The sequence below is a fragment of the Gopherus flavomarginatus genome, chromosome 2 (assembly GCF_025201925.1).
Source record: "Gopherus flavomarginatus isolate rGopFla2 chromosome 2, rGopFla2.mat.asm, whole genome shotgun sequence".
Classification (NCBI taxonomy): domain Eukaryota; kingdom Metazoa; phylum Chordata; order Testudines; family Testudinidae; genus Gopherus; species Gopherus flavomarginatus.
The window spans coordinates 297427299-297448267 of record NC_066618.1 but is presented as its reverse complement, the minus strand read 5'-3'; the positions used below and the strand labels follow the sequence as shown (position 1 = coordinate 297448267).

At 49.4% G+C, this 20969-nt stretch overlaps 3 protein-coding genes across 4 annotated transcripts in view; 1 reads left to right on the top strand and 2 right to left on the bottom strand.

Annotated features, from left to right (window-relative positions):
• LOC127045386 (lymphocyte antigen 6E-like) overlaps positions 1–20969 on the top strand; it is an 810322-nt gene that overhangs the window by 138031 nt on the left and 651322 nt on the right. The gene's annotated exons all lie outside the window — the stretch shown is intronic.
• On the bottom strand, positions 66–9184 carry THEM6 (thioesterase superfamily member 6). Its single transcript, XM_050941380.1, has 2 exons — positions 8592–9184; positions 66–3584 (listed from the first exon to the last, which is right to left on the bottom strand). Exons 1-2 carry the CDS (start codon positions 9093–9095, stop codon positions 3471–3473), a joined length of 618 nt encoding a protein of 205 aa, XP_050797337.1. The 5' UTR covers positions 9096–9184; the 3' UTR covers positions 66–3470.
• Positions 14153–20080, bottom strand: LOC127045387 (ly6/PLAUR domain-containing protein 2-like). The gene is made up of 3 exons (XM_050941474.1): positions 19988–20080; positions 15228–15347; positions 14153–14358 (listed from the first exon to the last, which is right to left on the bottom strand). The coding sequence occupies exons 1-3, from the start codon at positions 20037–20039 to the stop codon at positions 14153–14155; spliced, it is 378 nt and encodes a 125-aa protein (XP_050797431.1). The 5' UTR covers positions 20040–20080.

Sequence of the window (20969 nt, the reverse complement as noted above, 5' to 3'; positions counted from 1 at the left end):
CGGATTTACTCCTGGCCCCTGTGGTCCCTAAAGCAGAAGAAAGGCAGAGACTGACGTGGTGAAAAAGATGCTTTGCCACACATAATGGAGAGCAATTTTTGTTCCCAGGATCATCAGGTTCAGTCATCACTGGTATTCGCAATCTGTTCCCATATGTATTGTATGACTTTCTGAATGACACCTGTGCGACACAAGGGACTTTCAGATAGTGATTAGTAATAAGGGATGGGTGGTAATTCCCTCTGCATGTGACAACGGATCACAGAGTGAGGCTGGGTGGATTAAAAGGACAGTTGGTTAAACATGCAACATTGTCAAGTCTTGATACTTTATCGCAAGCCTTGCAATATCGAGTCTCAAGCTCAAAGGCCCAGCTCTCTGGGTCAGCTCAGTACACGCGAATCTCAGATTTCATTAAAAAAAGAAAAAAAGTTTCTCATTCTTGATTGTAAAGGAAAGCCCAAAAATGTGAACCAAGAACATCCTCACTCCTTGGGGCCTGACTCATGCTCCTGAATACTTCAGGTTGGCAGAGCTGTCAGTGATCTATGAAGTTGTTAGCTGTGCTGCTAACAGGCTCGTGCAGTGCTTGGTTTCAGGGACAGGCTCACGGCAGTCGGGAAAGGCAGAGATACATTCTCAAGTTGGTCCCCATCTGTGGTCGGGGGCTAGCCTTCTGTGCTTTGTCCCTCTCAGACAATTCAATGGGGACACTCACATGCCTCGAGCTAAGCATGTGCTTAAAGCTTTGCAGAATCGGGCCCAGAGTTCCCAACAACTTGCAGGATCCAACTCAAAGGTAAGTTCTCGCCTACCTGTGTACGTCCCAAGCTTGGCATCTGCCACCACAGTGACACCTCCACAGAGTCACAACAGCAGCAACTCCCCTCTCTTACTTCCCTGCTGGCAGGGGACAGGCTTCGGGTTTTGGTTCTTTGTATTTAAAATGTGGCACCGTCAGGTGCAACTGCAGGAAAGGCTAAGTGAGATTCTGTCTGCAGTGGCCACCAGTTGTCTTTACTGGATTGTTTTTTTCACTGCCTGGTGGAGTTCCTCCAACTCTAGGGAGGGGATGAGATCTCCATCACTGCAGGTTTTTAAGAGCAGCTCAGACAAACACCTGTCAGTGAGGGGCTGGTTATTACTTAGTCCTGGTTTGTGTGCAGAGGACTGGATGAGATGACCTATTGAGATCCCTTCCAGTCCTACACTTAATATGATTCTCTCCCCACCATCTGACAGTGTCTGGTTAATGTTTATACCCCAAAGCCTTGTTCTAGCCAGGAGCAGCCTCCACTTCCTTAAAGTTAAGCATATGCCTGACAGCTTTGCTAGATTGCGGTGCAAATAGATCCATTTATTCCTTTAAAAAACAAAGTTTCTCTCAGGATTTCATCTCATTTAGAATTCTTTGATGTCTTCAAGTAAATGTTAAGATACTGTGGCTAAGCAGTTCCAGTAAGTAGTAGTTGCAAGTCAAGAAAACCATTAGAAGAGGCAATAAATATACATTCAGAGGCAATTCACAGCTATCTCACTGTCTGGGTTCAGACCACTGCAGGAGGCGCTGGTATTTAGATTACAGAACACATGCACAAATTCACAGGTTAGCCACACTTCAAAATGTTCCCTCAATACAATCCTGGTGTAAAGTGCTCATTAGAGGAAAATGTTCATGTAATATACAGCAATCTTCCATTTATAAAGTACATAACGAGAACTGTTCCAAATATAAATACAATCAAATATCCAACAATCACAAACAAAATTGCCCTGTTTGGTTACATGGGCAAAGGGGACCTGAATTCCCTGAGCCCTGCTCTAAAGCAGGTTGCAACACCTGGGTCATGTCTATGCTGGGACCATTTGTGTTTTTACTGCCCCTCCAATGGTGTGTACCAATAAAGGGAGATTGTAGCACTGAATGGGCTCCAATGTATTTACCGCTGCGTCCTCTAACCCTGCTCTGAATCCTGTTTACAAGTACCCTACCTGTGGAGTGTTACAGTCCCGGTTTTCCCAAGTGCAAATACTCAAAGGCTTCATCTCGACTAGGATTTCAAGGTTTGTTGTTAGCTAAGACATGACACGTTCTAATCGTCTAGTGTAGCCATTACCATGTGCCATATACACTGCTTTGTCTACACTAGGAAATTTTAGAAGGCATCAGGAAAGCTCTTAGCTAGCACCTTGAACCAGCACTCCTAGGACTTTGTGTTAGTCACGATTTCAAGACACTGCACAACCCATTTGCAGCTACAGAGATAAGAAAAGCAGGGCCAGGGGATACTTTAGCACATGCGCTGTGCTTTTCCTCTTCAAAGCACATCAGTGAACTACGGTAGTTCTCACCCTACCCCTGGAAGGTAGGGAGGTAGCATCTCCCTTTCACAGCTGAGTAATCCAGGACACAGAGAGATTGGTCACACAGTAATTCAGTGGTACAGCCATGATGGGAACGCAGGAGGCTCCTGGTCCTAACCTACTTCTCCCAAATATGCTTGGAATAACCCTGGTGATCACATTCATTCTGTCTAAAGACGGAGACAACATATGTATGTGGTGAAGCCTTATTTACTAGCAAACACCAAGTTAGCCTTCCTGCCATGGCACTGATGTATTTCCCTCCAGACAAATCCCAGGATAGGGTTGTTATTAATGAATATGCGGCTGGGGTCAGGATTTTTTAAACAGTGCTAGTGTTAATGACTGAAGGCGTGTGGAGGCAGGGCTACTGCAAAGGATTGTGGGTACAGCGGAGACATCAGTACATCAGCCAGTGGGCGTGGATGTTTCAAATTCCTGGCGGGGAGGAGGATGTTAGATGTGCTGATGCCCCAGATCCCCTGCAGGTTGGGCTGCACCAAAGTTTTGTTTTCCTGATATTACCAGTCTCTGGAAATAAAATTTTTTAGTGAAAGCAAACTCCCTTCTAAAGACCAAAAGGTGCCACTCCCCACTATGCTGGGCTCTAGGTGCTACCCAGCCACCACAGAACTCAGTGTACCACTGAGATCAGAGAGGGCTTTAACCAACATAATGGGGTTTCTGGGGGTCCTTTCCTAGCCAGCTGTTTGGCTTTTTTGTCTAGCAAGCTGATGGCAATCTGGATCAGTCTCTTATCCGCAGCGGCATGAGCAGGAGAGCTGATGAGAATACAGCACTTGGGTCTGTTTGGAGCACTGGTCTATTGCAGTCTGGAGAAAGTATCAGAGGGCTAGCTGTGTTAGTCTGGATCTGTAAAAGCAGCAAAGAGTCCTGTGGCACCTTATAGACTAACAGATGTTTTGGAGCATGAGCTTTCGTGGGTGAATCCCCACTTCGTCAGATGCATGACATGCATCTGACGAAGTGGGGATTCACCCACGAAAGCTCATGCTCCAAAACGTCTGTTAGTCTATAAGGTGCCACAGGACTCTTTGCTGCTTTTACAGTATGGAGAAAGACAGGCAGGGGAAAACAACGTCTGGTTACTCATCCTTGGTATTGATTCCCAGGCCGCTTTCAGCTCTTAGCTTCTGGCTGCTGGCTTCGTTGTAGCTGATCCAATGCTGCACCTCCTCTGGAAGTTCGGGGGAGTTCACCTGGAGGAAAGAGAGGCAGGATAGATTGGTTCAGGGTCCAGGTTCCCTGCCAGCATCACATACAAGATAACTCAGTTGATCCCAAAATCACCATTAGTTCAGCAATATGCACCACTCCTCTTTCTGTCCACTATGTTTCCCCCAAGATTTTGGATATCATAGAATGGTAGGACTGGAAGGGATCACGAGAGGTCATCTAGTCCAGTCCCCTGTACTCATGGCAGGACTAAGTATCAAGGACTAGTATATCCAGACCACTCTGATTTTGCGCCCTGTAAGACTGAAATAAGTTCTTTAACAAAAGAATACTCCAGGGCTAAAAATCTTACCTATTTTCTACTTGCTGTTCGTGTTTCTTAACTTTCCAACTCCCAAGCTAGGTCTGCTTTCCTCTCCTTACCAGTGATTGCAGCTCTAGTTACAACATACAGATGCATTCTCTGGGTTACACAGCTCCACCTACCGTGAGCATCTCCAGAATCCAGCCCTTCTCAGCCTGCATCTACTGCTGGCCCTCAAGAAACACGGGCAGCATTTCACAGCCTTTCTTTGCCAAGGTGTAGGCTGCTGCACATGGTAGGAGCTGCAGCTACTACATGGCCTTAGTCCTATTGCAATAGTCCATTCTGGGCACAGTGCCATGCACAGAAGTGAGTTCAGTAGCCTCCGGTGCCTAGTGCTATGGGCCAGAATTTTTCAAAGTAGAAGGGGTCTGGTTTTCAGAGGTGCTGAGCTCAGACAGCACCCACTGATGGTCAGGGGGAGCTACAAAAACCCAGCACTGCGGAGAGTCAGCTCACTTCTGTTCAAGGGGCTGAATTCAGATTCTAGGGTCTGACTTGGGACACCCAAGCTTGGCAGTTTTGGTCTGTCGTTTCTGTCGGCATCACACCGAGCTATCAACATCATCTTCAGCTGGTGAATACTTACTTCAGTGCTCATTTACACCAGCTGAAGATCTGGTATGATTTTTCGCTCACTAGCAGAGTGATACTAAGCTTACGTCATTTTTCTATTAACCCGTTACTAATAAATCCCCTTCCTCTACCTTTAAAAGCACAAAAAAGGCAATAACTGAAACATTTCTCTTATAGAAAAGTCCTTTGCAATTGAATAGGGATTAAACCAATACGATTCTACAGCAACTGAATAAGTTTATACATAAATTCACATTAAAAAAAACAGGATTTTATGGAGAACCGTAGCCTATTAACGTTGTGAAACTGGCTTAAATTCCTTAAATTTTTAAGGAAAGCTGAGTATTCTCTAAACCAGTGTTTCTCAAACTTTTGTCCTGGTGACCCCCTTCACACAGCAAACTTATGAGTGTGACCCCCCCCTTTTAAATTAAAAACACTTTTTGTGTATTTAACACTATTATAAATGCTGGAGGCAAAGTGGGGCTTAGGGGGTGGAGGCTGACAGATTGTGACCCCCCCCCCCCAAGTAATAACCTTGTGACCCCCGAGTGGGTCACAAACCCCATTTTGAGACCCCTGCTCTAAATCCTCTACAATTTTCTGTAAGGATGAAATTTTTTTTTCTTTAACAGGAATGTTGTCAGACTGAAAAAACTAAATAGAAAAAAAAAAATCACACTCATCTGTAAATATGTCCCTACTCTTGTTGCAAAGCAACAGCCAAGATTCCTGGAATTGAGACATCAGTGAGAAAATCTTCTTTCTCTGTTATTCACTGTGTGCATCTGGGCAGCACTTTGCACAGGATCGACTCCTTCGCCTATATAGTCAGGCAGTCAGTCCCCGTGGTTGTTTGCCCAGGTCTTTCACACAGCAGCACGGGAGAAACTTCTGGACCGATATACCATTAAAAAAGAATCCACCACAATACAGAACACATGGGTCCCAGCCAGAGTGATCAGACGTCCTGATTTTATAGAAACAGTCCCGATATTTGGGGCTTTGTCTTACATAGGTGCCTATTATCCCCCACCCCCATCCTGATTTTTCACACTTGCTGTCTGGTCACCCTAGTCCCAGCTGATCACTGCATTCCTCCACTTTTCCATCACTGACTGAAGGCGATAGGGCAGCAAGTCAGACCCACCGTATGCATTTATAGACAGCCCAATTCTCACTTAACTAACTGTCCATACATCTACCGTAGGTATTTATCTGGCCCTGCAATGGGGTTTACAAACCCCATACTGAACATAGGCAGAATGGCAGGGAAGGCTTTCCCTGCTCCCAGGTTATCACACTGAACACATCCTCGCCCAGCTGCCAGAATAGCCAGTTCTGGAGGCAGGTACCCACGGCTGCGATCCCTAAAGAAACAAGCCCAGCTATAAAGGAGGGAGAACAGAGAGGAAAAGACCTGCAACAGCCCCAATCCAGGCTGCCTCTAAGAAACTGACAAAGAGACATAAGAAGACTGCAAATGCTAGAGTCTGAGGGCTGATGAACGCAACCTAAATTGAGACCATGCACTAGTCTAATTGTAAGGGATCAATTCAAACCGACAGAGAGAATGCCCCAAGAGCAGTTGACAGCCCCCTCTTAACATGGTATCTGAGCTTCTTACAACCTTTAATCTATTTCTCTTCCCCTTACATCTGTGAGGCAGGACAGTGCTAATATCCCCATTGTACAGATGGGGAACTGAGACACAGAGAGACTGAGTGACACAAGAAGCCCATGCCAGAGCAGAGACTTGAGCCTAGGTTTCCTTAGTTCCAGGTAAGCATGCAACCCACTGTGCCATCTTCCCTCTATGCTTGCAGCTGTAGCTGACTAGCTGTCCTGGCTGCTGTATTACTCATACCATGCTTTGGTGCCCAGATATTTCCTGTCTTCTTTTGACGGGTTAGCCCTATGACCACACTGCACATTGATGGCTTTCCAGACCCCTTAGATATACCTGGCTTTACCTTCTCCTGGCAGGGGTGCTGCTAATTACATGGTGTGAGCAAAGAGCACAACGCAGACAAAGCCGTGGTGGGTGCTGACAAAGTGCTGCTCCAGGGAGCAGGCATGGGCATCCCAGTCCAGCAGGTGGGTGCATATGGCAAAGTGCTTAAGGAGGAGCATGGGGTGGTGGGGAAGGGAGCAGGAGGCACCCAGCATGATGCTGCCCTGTAAGGGGCTGAGGGGTTGGAACATCCTGCAGCAGGACACGAATGAGTCTATGTTGGCCTTGTGTAGGTAGCGGGCATTGTTCATGAGCAGTGTGATATCCAAGTTGGAAAGCAGCACTAAGCCCTGGAAAAGGTGACGCCATAGCACAGGGGTGGGCAAACTTTTTGGCCTGAGGGCCACATTTAGGTATAAAAACTGTATGGTAGACCATGAATGCTCATGGAATTAGGGGGGCTCTGTCTGGGGGGTGTGGCCTGGCCTCCCTAAGTGACACCTTTATTGTATGTTTTTTATTATATGGAGATATACTTATCTCATAGAGCTGGAAGGGACCTTTAAGGGTCTTTGAGTTGAGTCCCCTGCCTGCACAGGAGGACCAGCTACTGTCACTTACAGATTTTTGCCCCAGATCCCTAAATGGCCCCCTCAAGGACTGGGCTCACAACCCTGGATTTAGCAGGCCAGTTCTCAAACCACTGAGCTATCCCTCCTCACCTTTCCCTGGTAATCTGAGGGATAATTGCTCCCTCCTGGTTGGGACACTGCAGTAGCCTCTTGCCATTCTGATCTCTTCCCCAGCTCATGGGCCAAATGGGCATTCATTCCTTGAGATGGACACATGGTGAAAGTCCTCTGACGGCACAGGCGGCCCTTCCTATGCAGGGGAAAGGGAGAAGTAGACACGTGTGTGGAAGAGGTTGGGCCCCAGTGGAGATGGGGAAGGACAGCAGCCCATCCCTCCAGCCCCAAGGGAAGGTAGCGACTCCTGAAGCTACATTAGCTGTTCCTTATGAGCACTGTGGGAGCCTTCGGGAGAGGAGGACAAGGGCCTGGAGGGAAGATGAGGTAAAGTCAACACCGCAGCTCCATTGGAGTGGCCCCTGTCACACAGATAGAGACACAGGGTTCCAGCACAGATGACCATGAGCATCCAACAGTTTTCCACTCCTCCCACTCCCACCCAATAGCCCCAGCTATGAGAATGGGAGGATGAGCCCCCTGATCATTGCCCTGTGGGGAAGGGTAGGTAAGCTTCAAGATAGGGTGATCTGAGGAAATCAGTGATCCAACCCATCACAAGCTACCAACCAGTCACACTGGGGCTACGTCTAGACTACCCGCCGTATCGGCCGGTTAAAATCGATTGCTCGGGGATCGACATATCGCGTCTCATCTAGACGCGATATATCGATCCCCGAGCGCGCTTATATCGATTCGGGAACTCCACCAACCCCAACGGAGTTGCGGAATCGACAAGGAGAGCCACGGATATCGATCCCGCGTGGTGAGGACGGGTGAGTAATCCGATCTTAGATATTCGACTTCAGCTACGTTATTCACGTAGCTGAAGTTGCGTATCTAAGATCGATTTCCCCTCGTAGTGTAGACCAGCCCTGGAAGGCACATTTTGTATCCAATCTGTAAACATGCAAGACACAATGATCGTCTCAAGGTAACATGATTCACACCAGTCTGACTGGAGAGCAGATGGACACATCTACTCATCTGAACAGCAGCTTGGCAAGATGGGGCCTTTACACTGCATGCCCCCTTCCATGGGCTACCCCAAGCACCTGCTTCCCGCACTGGTGCCTGGAGCCGGCCCTGGCCCCAGCCCCCTGGTCATTTTCATTGCCCTCCGCTGGACTATTTCCAGTTTGTCCACATCCTTGCTGCAATGGGGGGCCCCAAACTGGACACAATACTCTAGATGTGGCCTCACCAGTGCTGAATAGCGGGGAATAATCACTGGCAATGCTCCTACTCATATTAATTCTTGGCCTGAGCTGCTCTCTAGCCATCATCGTTTCCGGGTGGGTTGTGCTGCCCGCGGTGCCCGTTTCCCTGGGGCGTTGTTCACCCCCCCCAGCCCGTTTATCCTGCCCCCATGGGCCAGGCGTGGCCTCACCTGTCTCTGGCACAGGTGCTGCAGCAGGCGCCCGGGGCTGCTGCCCACCACGTGCAGGCGGCAGAGCAGCAGGGCGCAGACGAAGCCGTGGCGGGGGCTCACGAACCGCTGCTCCAGGTAGAAGGCGCGGCCGTCCCAGCCCAGCAGGCGGGTGCGCACGGCGAAGCGCTCGAAGAGGCGCAGCGAGCGGCGGTGGCGGGCGCAGGAGGCGGCCAGCACCACGCTGCCCCCCAGGGCGCGCAGGGCGTCCAAGATGCCGCAGCGCGCCAGGTAGGCGCAGCGCGCCAGGTCGGCCTCGCGCAGGTAGCGGGCGTTGTTCATGTGCAGCAGCCAGTCCAGGTCCGAGGGCAGCACCAGGCCCGGCCAGCTCTGCTCCTGCAGCACGTCCCGCAGCCGGGGCTGCAGCCACCGGGCGTGCAGCAGGGCCAGCGGCAGGCGCAGCAGGAACCAGGCGTCCAGCAGGCAGAACAGCGCGGCCCCCGCGCCCAGCAGCAGCAGCAGCATCGCCGCAGCGAAGGAAGGGGGGACGCCCGGGTACCACCGCCTCCCGGCAGCATCTATAGAGCCGGGAAGGGGAGGGACCGAGAGGCTGCGCGCCCCCGCCCTTTGTTCCGGTTCCGAGCCGCGGCTGCTTCCTCCCCTTCCTGCTCCGCAAGGCCCCATTCAGTCCGCCCCCCAGCCCAGCCCAGCCCCTTTGCCCAGCGCCCTGTGCTCCACCCGCGAGCAATATGGGCCCGCACCGGAGCAGGCATCTCGCGCCGCCCCGCCCTTCCTCCTGGCCGCTGCAGGCAGCCCGAGCTTCTCAGTGCACCGAGGACTATCACAAGCCCGGCTGTCCCCTTCCTGCCACGCCGGTCTCCGTGCATGGTGTCCCCCTGCCCCAGTGAGGGCAGCCCTGGCCTCCGCCCTGCCCCGGCTTCTCTCTGCTTCCTGCGGCTCTGGCTCCCTGCTCAGTCCTCTCCCAGCCTCGCTCGGGTGCCTGGGATCGCTGCAGGAGCAGCTCCCCTCCTTCCCTCCACCCCAGACTGTGCTCAGGATCTCCAGAGGCAGCTTGCGGGCTACAGCCAACCCGTCTGGGCACATGATTCAGCCAGGATCCTTAGGACATGTCTAGGAAAAGTCCCTTTTTGGTGCAAACCCCCTGGGAGTGTCTCACGCCGCAGTTTCCCTGCAAAAAGAAAACCACCTGCACGAGTGGTCTGCGGCTCTTACCGGTGATCCTTTTGCGGTCATGTGCAAGTGAAGACACGCTCTTCTTGTTTACAGAGTTTTTAGCCTCCGCAGGATATCCCAGGGTGCCTAGGTGGCCACTCTGGCCAGCAGCTCTGCTGCTCTGAGGCCAGGTAAACAGACGTCCACCCCTCCCTCTGTGAAGCCCCGGGAACTTTGAAACTCCCCTTCCTGTTTTCTTTGCAAGTGCTCACTTATCATCTGGCCAGGTGACAATGGCTGCTCCACGAAGCAAAGGATCCCCTGCTTGGAGCAATGCTGAGCTGCTGGAGCTGATCAGGGTTTGGGCAGAGGAGGCTGTGCAGGGACCCAGAATGTGCCATGATCATCCCCCCTCTCCCTTTCCACAAGACCCATCCTCAAAATGGAGAGAGCTGCCCTGTGGGATAGCTGCCCTCAGTGCTCCGCTCGCAGTAGGGATGGCAGTGCTGCAAATGTAAACACTCTTGAGGCCGGAGGAAGTAAGGGAGTACACAAACCAGCGCTTTTCTCTCACCGGTCACTGTCACCGGTGAAACTGACAGCCCCAAAACTCTGCAAGTGTAGACAGAGCCTTAGACGAAGTCACCTTTCCAGGGCTTGCCCAGGGACTTGGGCTTCCTGAGCCAGGCTCCCTCTGCAGAGTGGCTGGCTGAGATTATAAAGCCGGAAGGGAGCCCTGGGATGGAGTCTGATCTGCTGCATTCACTTAGATGGAATGTTTGGGCCAAAGATCTTAACATAATCCAACAGTGTCCAGCAAGGGCTAGGTTTAGTACACAGAGACCTCAGCCTGCTTAGTATCATGGCAAACCCACCATTGAATTTTTGTTTGACTTTTTTATTAAAGTCACAGAAAAGCAAGAAAAAGTTCAAGCATTTGACATGGAAAGCATCAAGTCAAGCTTTTAACTGCAACCCTTTTTCCTTTAGCAGGAGAGAGCTTTTAGAAGGAAACCCCCCCTTATCTGACAGTATTTTTGATGTTATTCAAGATGTGATTGGGGAGAGCGGGGAAGAGATGGGCTGGGAGCTGTTGTTAAAATCCAATCTCATTTCCGAGAAGACAAAACAAGACCAACACACACAAAAGGAGAGAGAAAAGAACAGCAAAGAGAGACAATGTAGCTTCTGTCTCTGGTGGTAACTCTCACATACAACCTCAATGCTGACAAACAGGCCCAGCACAGGGGCTGATCAGCCACTCTGAGACCTGGCAAACTCATGCCAGCATTGGGTTGTTTAGGGCAGTGCTTTTAGCCACTTGTTTCGGGTCAGAAGCTTATAGAAGTGCTGCAAAATATGCCATCTCGGCTAGCTCAGCCAGAAGGGAGAAAAAGGATAGAAACAAGAAAAAAGCCAGGCAGGGAAGGAAAAGCACAAGGTGTGGGAGAGCAGAGACAAAGTCTCACATCCCAGGTGGTATTCAGGATTTAGTGGAAACTGGTAGCGGTGGTAATGTCATCTGCACCCTCTCTCTCTGGCCCAATCTGGCCAGGACATCTTTCAGGAGATGTAGGGGTGGCAAAGTTCACACCAGTTGCCAGTTTTTCTCCCCTAAGTCTCTTTCTTAAGGACCCCAGAAGGCAGTGATGGGTGGAATAGCCCATCCCTAAGTTATTTTGTCCACCAGTTAGGCCTAATATCTGACATATCAATTTTGGTTTATTAATTTTTGCTCCTCAATTCCTATAGTTTACCAGGCATGAGCTTAACACAGCCTGAGTTCTATTGGTCGACCTTTTTATTTGGACTAGTTCAGTCTTTTTGTGCCTTTTCTCAGCAACATGGGTTGTTGTTGTTGTGACATCTTCGAAACGTTCACTTACTTTTTACAGCACCGCTCACAAGGAGGGTGAATTTGTAGGCCCATTGGTTACAACAGACTTCCTGCCTAAGACAGGCCATAAGACTTCCCTGAATTTTTGAACTAAAGCAGATTTTTCAGATTTAAAAAAAAACAAACAAACCCGCAATCTTGATTGAAAAATTGCCAGTGATTCAGAATCAAGCATGACTCTTGGTAAATTGTTCCAATTACCCTCTGTAATTAACCCCCCATAAAAAATTTGCACCTTATTGCCAAGTCTGAATTTGTCTAGCTTCAAGTCCCAGCCATTGGATCTTGTTCAGTCTTTGTCTGCTAGATTGAAATGCCCATTATCAAATTTTAGTTGCTTGTGATGAGATTGTTGTTTCCCATTGGAGGGGGGCAGTCGGTCCCTGGGAAATGGTTTGGAACTGTGCAGGAACAGATGCAAAGCTGGTGAATGGGACTTTGCTTGTTGGATCCTTCCACAGGCCTGCCAGCCTGAACAATACCCCATTGGGAGTTCAGGGCCCCTGCCAGCTTCCCCCTCGTATAGACTGTGGCAAATAACTTTACATGTTCAGACAATACAATGTGGAGAATTCAGCTCTGCTTGTGTCGCCACTTCTGGCTTGGGATCTGCATCAAAAGACCAGAGAGATAATGCTGAACTCCAGTCTTTACAGTGTAGAAAGGGGAAATCAGGACCTTCTTTTAAAAAATAATAATGGTGAGGTTGGTCTGCTCTGGCATTTAGAGTTCAGACTCTCAGAGGTATGGGAAGGAAAGGGGCTTACCAGTCTGAAATGGAAGGGCAGCAGTAACCCAAGGACAAGACCTTGCTCTGCCTGAGGCAGTGTGCCCCCTCTAATGGCAATAATCAGCATTTTTCACCCCTAGATCTCAAAGCACTTTACAAAGCTGTGTCAACGAAGCTGTCCTCATGTTACAGCTGGGGAAACTGAGGCACAGAGCAATGAACCCATGACTTGAACCCAGGGTCGCACATGGAGTCAGTGGCAGAGCCATGATGAGAGGGCAAGTTCTCTGCCCTCACCACAAGCTCATGCTGTGCCCCCTTGTGGGACTCCAAACATACGGGCCCAAGCCAGGCCAAGTGCAAGGACCAGCTAGAGGCAGTGTGCAGCAGAGGACAGAGCAGACATCTTGCCCATCAGGTTTCTGGTCAGTTTCCATGTGCCAGAGTTCATGGGAGCGAAGCTGGATCTTACCACGCATGGGAAGGTAACACAGAGGAAAGGCTGGTCAAAGAGAAACATTTATAACTGGAATTCAGGGCCTGCTGCCCAGAACTCCTTCCCTCATTTACGTGAGTCATCCTGTTGATTTCAACGGGGCAGCTCACACGCCAAAGTCTTTGTCATGGGAATGAGAGTGGAGCACAGTTCAAATTCTCCTCCCTAGACGGGACAGAGCTAGGAATCCCTGGCAAGCCGTTTCCAAACTGGATCCGGTTATGCTGGATCCAGTTTTACTGCAGAGGTGGGGCAAATGTGCTGAAACATTTCTCAAGAGTCAGGGGCCAGATCCTCAGCAGGGTCAGATCCTCAGCAGAGAACATGCTTCAATGGACTATGAAGACTGGATGTGGCCCAGTAATACATTTCCCTTTTATTTATTTTGGGGTGGGGGTGCGGGTGGAGGCAGGTGTTTGAAGTCAGTTGGGAACTTGTCTGGATTTTAGTGCAATTGAAAGTAAAGGCCTGAGATCACTATTTCACGTCAGGCAAAGGGCAGGCAGATTCCCTACTGGCTGCACCTGCAGCTCTGCTACCGCCCCTCATTTCTGATCTGCACAACCCATCCTGCCCTTCCAACTCGGGGCCTCTCTCTTGAGCTGGGCAGCGGGATGTGCAGCCTAGAGGAACTCTCAGATGAGCTCACTCATTGTCCTAAGCAGCATTTGAAAACAGTCCTCCTGAGGTTCAAAATAAAAGCATGCTGAGAAAATGGGAAGTGGAAATTGACGCCCCCAGAGAACACGAAATCGCTACGTTAAGCTATTTATGGGACAGGAAGTGGGTGACTGCAGTGCTTGGGAGCTGTGAGGAAGGAATCAAATGTGGCAGGACTGGGGTTAAATGCTGGATCCCCTACGCAAGAAAACAGCCTTTAGGTGAGAGTTGAGTTTGAGTAGTTCTTTGACCTGCCTGCCATGGCCCTGTCCTGCTCTTGCCCCACCCCCCAGCACAGAACAGTGCCCACCCCCCCACAGTCTCTGTCTCCTGACAACTCCTGCAATGCAGAACGGCCACGTCTCTCCCGTGTCCCCATCCCTGGAGGGGTGCAGTGGCAGGATGCAGTCAGTGCTGAAGCAACATGTCCCCTTGATTAGCAGCTGGGAGAAGAGCACTGCCCAGGATTTCAAAGCTGGGTGGGTTTGATCTCCAATGGTCCATTAAATTCCCGGCATCGATCAAAGAAGCCACAGTTAACTGGAGAAATAGCTCCCTCAAGTGTCTAACAGTTCCACGCGTTGGGCAGCTTGGCCAGGAGGACTTCTGCCTGAGACCCCGCTGTGCTACAGCATGACCCTCAGGAGGGTCCAGAGAGCGGCAGCTGTGATTGCCATGGCATTGGCTGTCAGCCCTGGCACGCCGTCGGTATTGCACAGGTCGGTGTGACAGCACGAGTCAGGGTGGGACTCCCCGATTCCATCTGGGTCGGAGGGTATGCACATCTTAGCACAAGATTTGGAGACTGTGATGTTCCCGAAAAAGGGGTAACCTATAAAGGATGGATTAGGAAAAACCAGGGAAAGAGAAATGGTGAAGGGAGGTTTATAGATTTAGGTTCTCCTTTATGCTAAGGCCACTTGACACTGCCTTGGAACTAGAAAGGGGCCTTAAAAGGGTAAACAAACTATATTCAAAAGAGCCTGAGTGCAAGTGGAAAAAAGGCTCATTGGCTTTTCTTAGTATCTATAAGCCAGTGGTACTCACAGTGTGCTAGTTGTTCTGTATGTGCATGTGAAGACACAGTCACTGTGCCAAAGTTAAATGGAATTCAGACCTAGGCACCAGCTGGTATTTCCGTCCTCTCCAGGGGCCTGATTCTGAGCTGATGCCCGTGTAAGTTAAGGGAAAAGTCACTGCATATTATGATGGGGAACAGCCATATGAGCAGGATTTAGTTTCTCCGATAATGGCACAGTGCAGACTATCGATTCAGAGGGTTCAGGAGACGCTACTGCAAAATTAGCACCGGCGCATTGTTATCCTCCTTTGTAAATGACCAGCGCAGGCCAAAGCTTCTGTGAAGCAAAGTGAACAAAGGGAGTCCCGATCCCCACAAGCTAGAGAGGTAAGATCACCTGATACATAGATGAAGCAAAGTAAGGAGAGAGATCCCAGATGCTGGTGATTTACCACTAGGGTAGAGTTAAATAGACTATTCTGTTTCTTCTATAAATTTAAATTTGGACTTCTCCATCTGGGTTCCTCAAAGACAGCGTAGGGGGCAATGCCACACTGGCTGGGGAAGCGGGTAGGAGGAAAAGAGAGACGAGCGTGTGTGACAAATTATAACTGAGTTACATCAGGGATGCATTTCCTTTGCTGTGTTTATTGTATTTGCTGTGATCGGATGAGACTTACCAGAGTCTACAGAATGCACAGTTGTCCTGCACGCCGTGTCATCCTCAGAGCAGTTGCTGACCGAGATGCATGCTGAGAGATCTGTCGGTTCTTTGCAGGTGTAGCATCGCAAGGCCTGGGCTGTCAAGAGGAACAAAATAGCAGGTGCTGAGTGTGGCTCTACTTTTTTTTGTCAGCTTTGGAGAACCTGCAATTGTGCTAAATGGCTGTTTAGAACAGCAGATTCCCTTCCCCCCAGGGTATGCTGAGATTGTAAGTCAGAGGTTCATGTACCTTGATTACCAGCCATGTGCAGTGGTATTTGAACCCAGATCTTCAGAGCTAAAAGCATGAACCGCTAACAGCCCAAGCTATAGCTGGCTCATTAATTATTGTTATTATTTTATTTTGGAAGGACCTTAGAGCCATAGTCTCCTAGTTTGGGTTCTGCAACTTGAAAAGTGCAGGGATCTGATATGAATCATCTGCCTGGCAATCTTCATTACTTCCTTGTAGGATTGCCATCTCTGAGGTTATATCAGGTGCCTGCATGGTCAGCATGTTTGCCAAGCAGTACAGGCACTTGTTCCTGTCACGCCTGTTTATATACACGAGAGCCAGTGCTGGGATCTGCTGTGCGGCAGTGCACGAAAAGCAAATGTGTTCCAGCTGCCTGAAATGACTTCGGTTTTAGATTAAGAAAAGCAACGAAGAACAAAAGGGATGTTTTCTCATGAGTGTGTGTGCATGTTTGTGTGTGTATTCTGGATCAAACTGCTGCAGCACCCAGGGCAAAGTGGTTGCTGTCATTTCAAGGTGCCGTTCACAAGAAACAAAACGAGTCTTAGTTATACCCCTACCATAGCAACCACTATCATTGAGCTCTGGTGTCCACTCCAAGGATCCATTTCACTTGCTCAGAGGGTTCTCAAAAGAAATTCCTCTTGGGATGAATTTTTCTATGCACGTTCTCTCCGCTCAGAAGAGAATTTTACGTAGTTAGTTGTTTTTTAGACTAACTTGTTTCAGCCACCATCTGAGTTATATGTGTGTGTGTGTGTGTATGAAATGCCCTGATGTTACTGAGATCAGAATATGGGCCAGTGAATTTAAGATTTACCCAAGTTACTGAGGACAGAGTGAGGACATGCACTCATCTATTGCCGTATAAAACCGCTGATGATGTTACAGTTGTTTTGTAATGTGCAAAGAGCAGCTGCTTGCACAGTCAAGACCTGTGACCTATTGAAACCTTCTTTCCTATGTGTCCTTTTTATAAACATCAGTCTAGTAGTAGTTTTAAAATGCAACAAATGTTTCTACTGCCACCTCCTGGTGAAAATGTAGAAAGAAATGATTTTTGTTTTTAATAAAAGCAGCAAAGAATCCTGTGGCACCTTATAGACTAACAGACGTTTTGGAGCATGAGCTTTTGTGGGTGAATACTCACTTCGTCAGATGCATGTAGTGGAAATTTCCAGGGGCAGGTATATATATGCAAGTAAGCTAGAGATAATAAGGTTAGTTCAATCAGGGAGGATGAGGCTCTGTTCTAGCAGTTGAAGTGTGAAAACCAAGGGAGGAGAAACTGGTTCTGTAGTTGGCAAGCCATTCACAGTCCCTCACAAAAGGCTCTTAAGCAAAATAAGCTGTCACGGGATTAAAGGGCAGGTCCTCTCATGGATTGGTAACCGCTACCAGGGCGTGCTGGAACAGACGCATTGATTGAACTAACCTCATTATCTCTAGCTTGCTTGCATATATATATATATATATATATACCTGCCCCTGGAAATTTCCACTACATGCATCTGACGAAGTGGGTGTTCACCCACGAAAGCTCATGCTCCAAAACGTCTGTTAGTCTATAAGGTGCCACAGGATTCTTTGCTGCTTTTACAGATCCAGACTAACACGGCTACCCCTCTGATATTTGTTTCTAATGATACATTACTTGGATCCATAAAAAGCAACAAGGAGTCCTGTGGCACCTTATAGACTAACAGACATATTGGAGCATAAGCTTTCATGGGTGAATACCCACTTCGTCAGAGGCATGTAGTGGAAATTTCCAGAGGCAGGTATAAATATGCAGGCAGGAATATACCTGCCTCTGGAAATTTCCACTACGTGTCTGACGAAGGGATATTCACCCATGAAAGCTTATTCTCCAATACATCTGTTAGTCTATAAGGTGCCACAGGACGTTTGTCGCTTTACAGATCCAGACTAACACGGGACCCCTCTACTACTTGGATACAGGTGCTCTGTATGGGCAATTCTCCACAACCTCATACCTAGGGTAGTCATTTTGACTGGAATTTTCAAAAGGACTTGAAGGCAATTAGCTATTCAGTGCCAATTGAATTTCAAGGGGAGCTGAGCATGTAGCTCCTTTGAAAATGCCAGCCTCAAACTGTGCAGAAGGAGAGCAGAGTATGAAATGGTCCCATTTTGATTTGCAAATGCTCTCCACCTACATTGCACAGGTCAGAATGACATAAGGTGGCAGGCAGTGATAAATTAGGCTCAGTGGGCCAGATCCCACCTTGCAGAGTCCTAGAGTCCGGGCTCTAGCCCGAGCTGGAACATCTACACTACAATTAAACAGTCCCGTAGCCAGAGCCCTGTGAGTCCAAGTCAGCTGGCATGGGCCAGCTGCAGATTTTTAACTGCAGTGTAGACACATCTGTACTCCACGGGGCTAAAAACAGCAGTGTAGATGTTCTCCCTTGGGCTGGATCTCGGGCTCTGAGAACCACCCCCTCCTCTGGGTTTTGCAGCCTGAGTTCCAACCCGAGCAGGAACATCTATTTTAGCCCCGGGTGCGAGTTTTGTGTGCCTGAGTCAGTTGGCCCAGGCTCTGAGACTCACTGATGTGGCTTTTTTTAATTTTTTTTTTTTTGCAGCATAGACATGCCCCAGGTGACCTGCAAAGATTTATTTGCACAATAACAAGTGAAGGGTGGTGCAGGGAATTAGAGTTCTCCATCTCCTCCCCACCCTCCCCATAAAGATGGTTGTTAACATGTGGGATCTGAACTCAGCGAGTATAAATCAGCGTAGCTGGCGATTTCTGGTTGGGCCTGATTCGGATCTCACACCAGTTTTCCACTAAGGTAACTCCATTGACTTCAGTGAAGTTAGTTCCGATTTACACCATGTTAAAGGAGAAGAGAATCAGGCCCCCATGTTCCTTGGCAAATGAATCCTTCCCAGAGGAGCAAAAGGCCATTACTGCCAGGGAGAGGGCGCAGTGGAAGGAACCAAAGAAGCACGAGGGTAGGCTACAAAACTAAGGAAAAGTCCAATGGTGAGGAAAGAGCCCACGGAGAAGCAGAACAAGGGCATACAAAGGGCTGCACTATGCTCTGGCCTACACACCCGAGAGTGATTCAAGGGATCGCGATTCTGGGCCCAGCCATGCCCCATCTCACTGCAGGATCTAGGACAAGTCACTCTTCCCTCTCTGTGCCTCAATCTTTACATCTGTAAAATAGGTCAGTATCATGTCCCCCATCTATGGTATTTTAATATTAGGCAATATTCGACACCCCAGAGGGAAATAACTAAGTAAGTGGAATAACTTACCTGAATGGGGGCTGAAACAAGAACATGAGGCAGAGCTTCAGCTGGGATAATCGGTGTAGCTGGTGAAGTAAATGGAGCTCTGCTTATTTAACCCAGCTGAGGAGCTGTCCCGTGGTATATAAATAAGAAGTTAAGTCCTAGATCCTGTGTTAGCTGCAGCAGATGGAGAGGATCAAGGGGTAGGGAGGAAAGGCAGGACAGTGCGAATCAGGAAAACCCCCAAGCGGTTAACGCTTGAAAGACTCCTGGATTACGATTAAAGTCATAGCAGAGATGTCAGGAGAACCCCTCACCCCCCAGCAGGCTGTTAAACCTTAGCACAACCAGGGATGCACACTGCAAGGATATATAACAGGATCACACCAAGACTGGATCGCACCCAAGGTTCATCAGGGCCAGTATCTGTCCCTGACTGTAGCCAGAACCAGATGATTCAGGGGAAGGTCCAGGAAACGCTATAAGAAGTACGTGTAGGATCAGCTCCCCCATGAAGGTCTCATTCTAACCCCACGCACTAGAGATTGGCTTACACACTGAATCCCATGGGCCAACACCTTTTCCAAAATTTGTGTTAGCATTAGCTATCTGAGTTCTGGATGCATCCCTCCCCATCACCTGGCCCACCCTGATTTATGGACTGCCACCACAGTCACATAGCAGGTGGAGTGCAACCCATCCTGTACCTAAAGGACCAAGCTGGCAGGCTAGGTGGAGCACTTGTGTTAGGTCAGATCCCTACCTACTATTCCATGGCCTCCTTCCTGGCATGTCCCAGTCCTTTCACTCTCCCTGTTCTGCTGTGGGTCATGGATCTGGAGCAGAAAGGAGAATTCCTTGGTTCCCATTCTCCCTTTCCCGGTTACCTTGCTAGTTCTTTACACCAGCATAGAGGGGATGTGAGATGTGACCACCCAGAGGTGGTCGCATTATACCCGTGTGAATGCCTGCAGCTAGTGCAATGCAGAACAGAATGAGAGCCTCCCTCTCGACTGTCAGTAACTGCCCAGCCGGGAACATGCCCCCCCATTTCTCTTCCTCTCATTTTGCTTGATTATTTGTCAAATACATAACAACACTCCTTCCCTCTCTCTGGGCTGTCCAGCCCTTTGTCCAGCATAGCCACACTCTGGGAACATCACAGATAAATCACTGCACCCCAGGTAATCCAGGTGAAGCCCCTGCAATCTTACCTAGCTCCATGCACACAAGGCAAGCCAGCAGTACAGCCAGAAGCGCCTTCATCCTGAGCAGACCCTCAGCCTGGGTGGCCAGGAAGAGCTAGAGCTGCTTGTTCTACTCTTCCCCTCTGCAGGTGATTTCCTGGCCTCAGCTGGTTCTGATCAGAGCCTTCCCCAGACCTGTAGTGAAACAAGTTCCTTGAGTGATCTCATTGCAGCAGGGCCCCACCCTGTTCTTCCCCCTCCCCTTCACATCCTGAAGCTCTCCAGGGCTGAAAATAGCAGGACAGAGGGGTTATGGTCAGGGATCCTGGCATTGGTTTGGGGGGGTTGTACCCTCCCCATCAGATGAGCAGGGGGGTTCATACAGCTCATCCCCCTGCACTGGAGTGACTCTTCATGCCAGCTCCTTGTGCCACACTGATGCCCCTCACTGACTCTCTTTGCTTTTGCAGGCAGCTGGGAGCCCCTCAGGAATAATGGCCCTGGACAAAACCATCTTTAGAAGCTCTGGGCGGCAGGGAGTGAAGTGGCACCAGGGAATTGAAGCAAGTCCGACAGTATGGACGATCTCGCAGTCAGACTGCTAGGCTGGGACTTGGGCGACCTGCGCTCTGCCACAGACTTCCTGTGTGACCTTGGATGGGTCACTTAGCTTCTCTGTGTCTCAGTTCGCCCTCTGTACATCGGGGGGGGGGGGGCACTGCTGCTCCTTGTCCCCTCTCCTGTCTTGTTTATTCAGACTGGGAGCTCTTTGAGGCCGGGCTCCTGCTACTCTGTGTTTGTACCACCTTGAGCAATGGCAGGTGCTCCTGGAATGCAAGTTATGATGTTCTTTGCTCTCTCTTTCCCTACTTGCTGTACATTGGCCCCCATTAATCCAGTGCTAGCAGAGACAGGTTGGTAACTCCTGTTTCCCTAAGCAGCCTCCAGGCCTGGAAGAGTTTCTTTGCCCGTTCTGCCCTTCTCCAGGCCCCACTGCTCTCAGACTAGG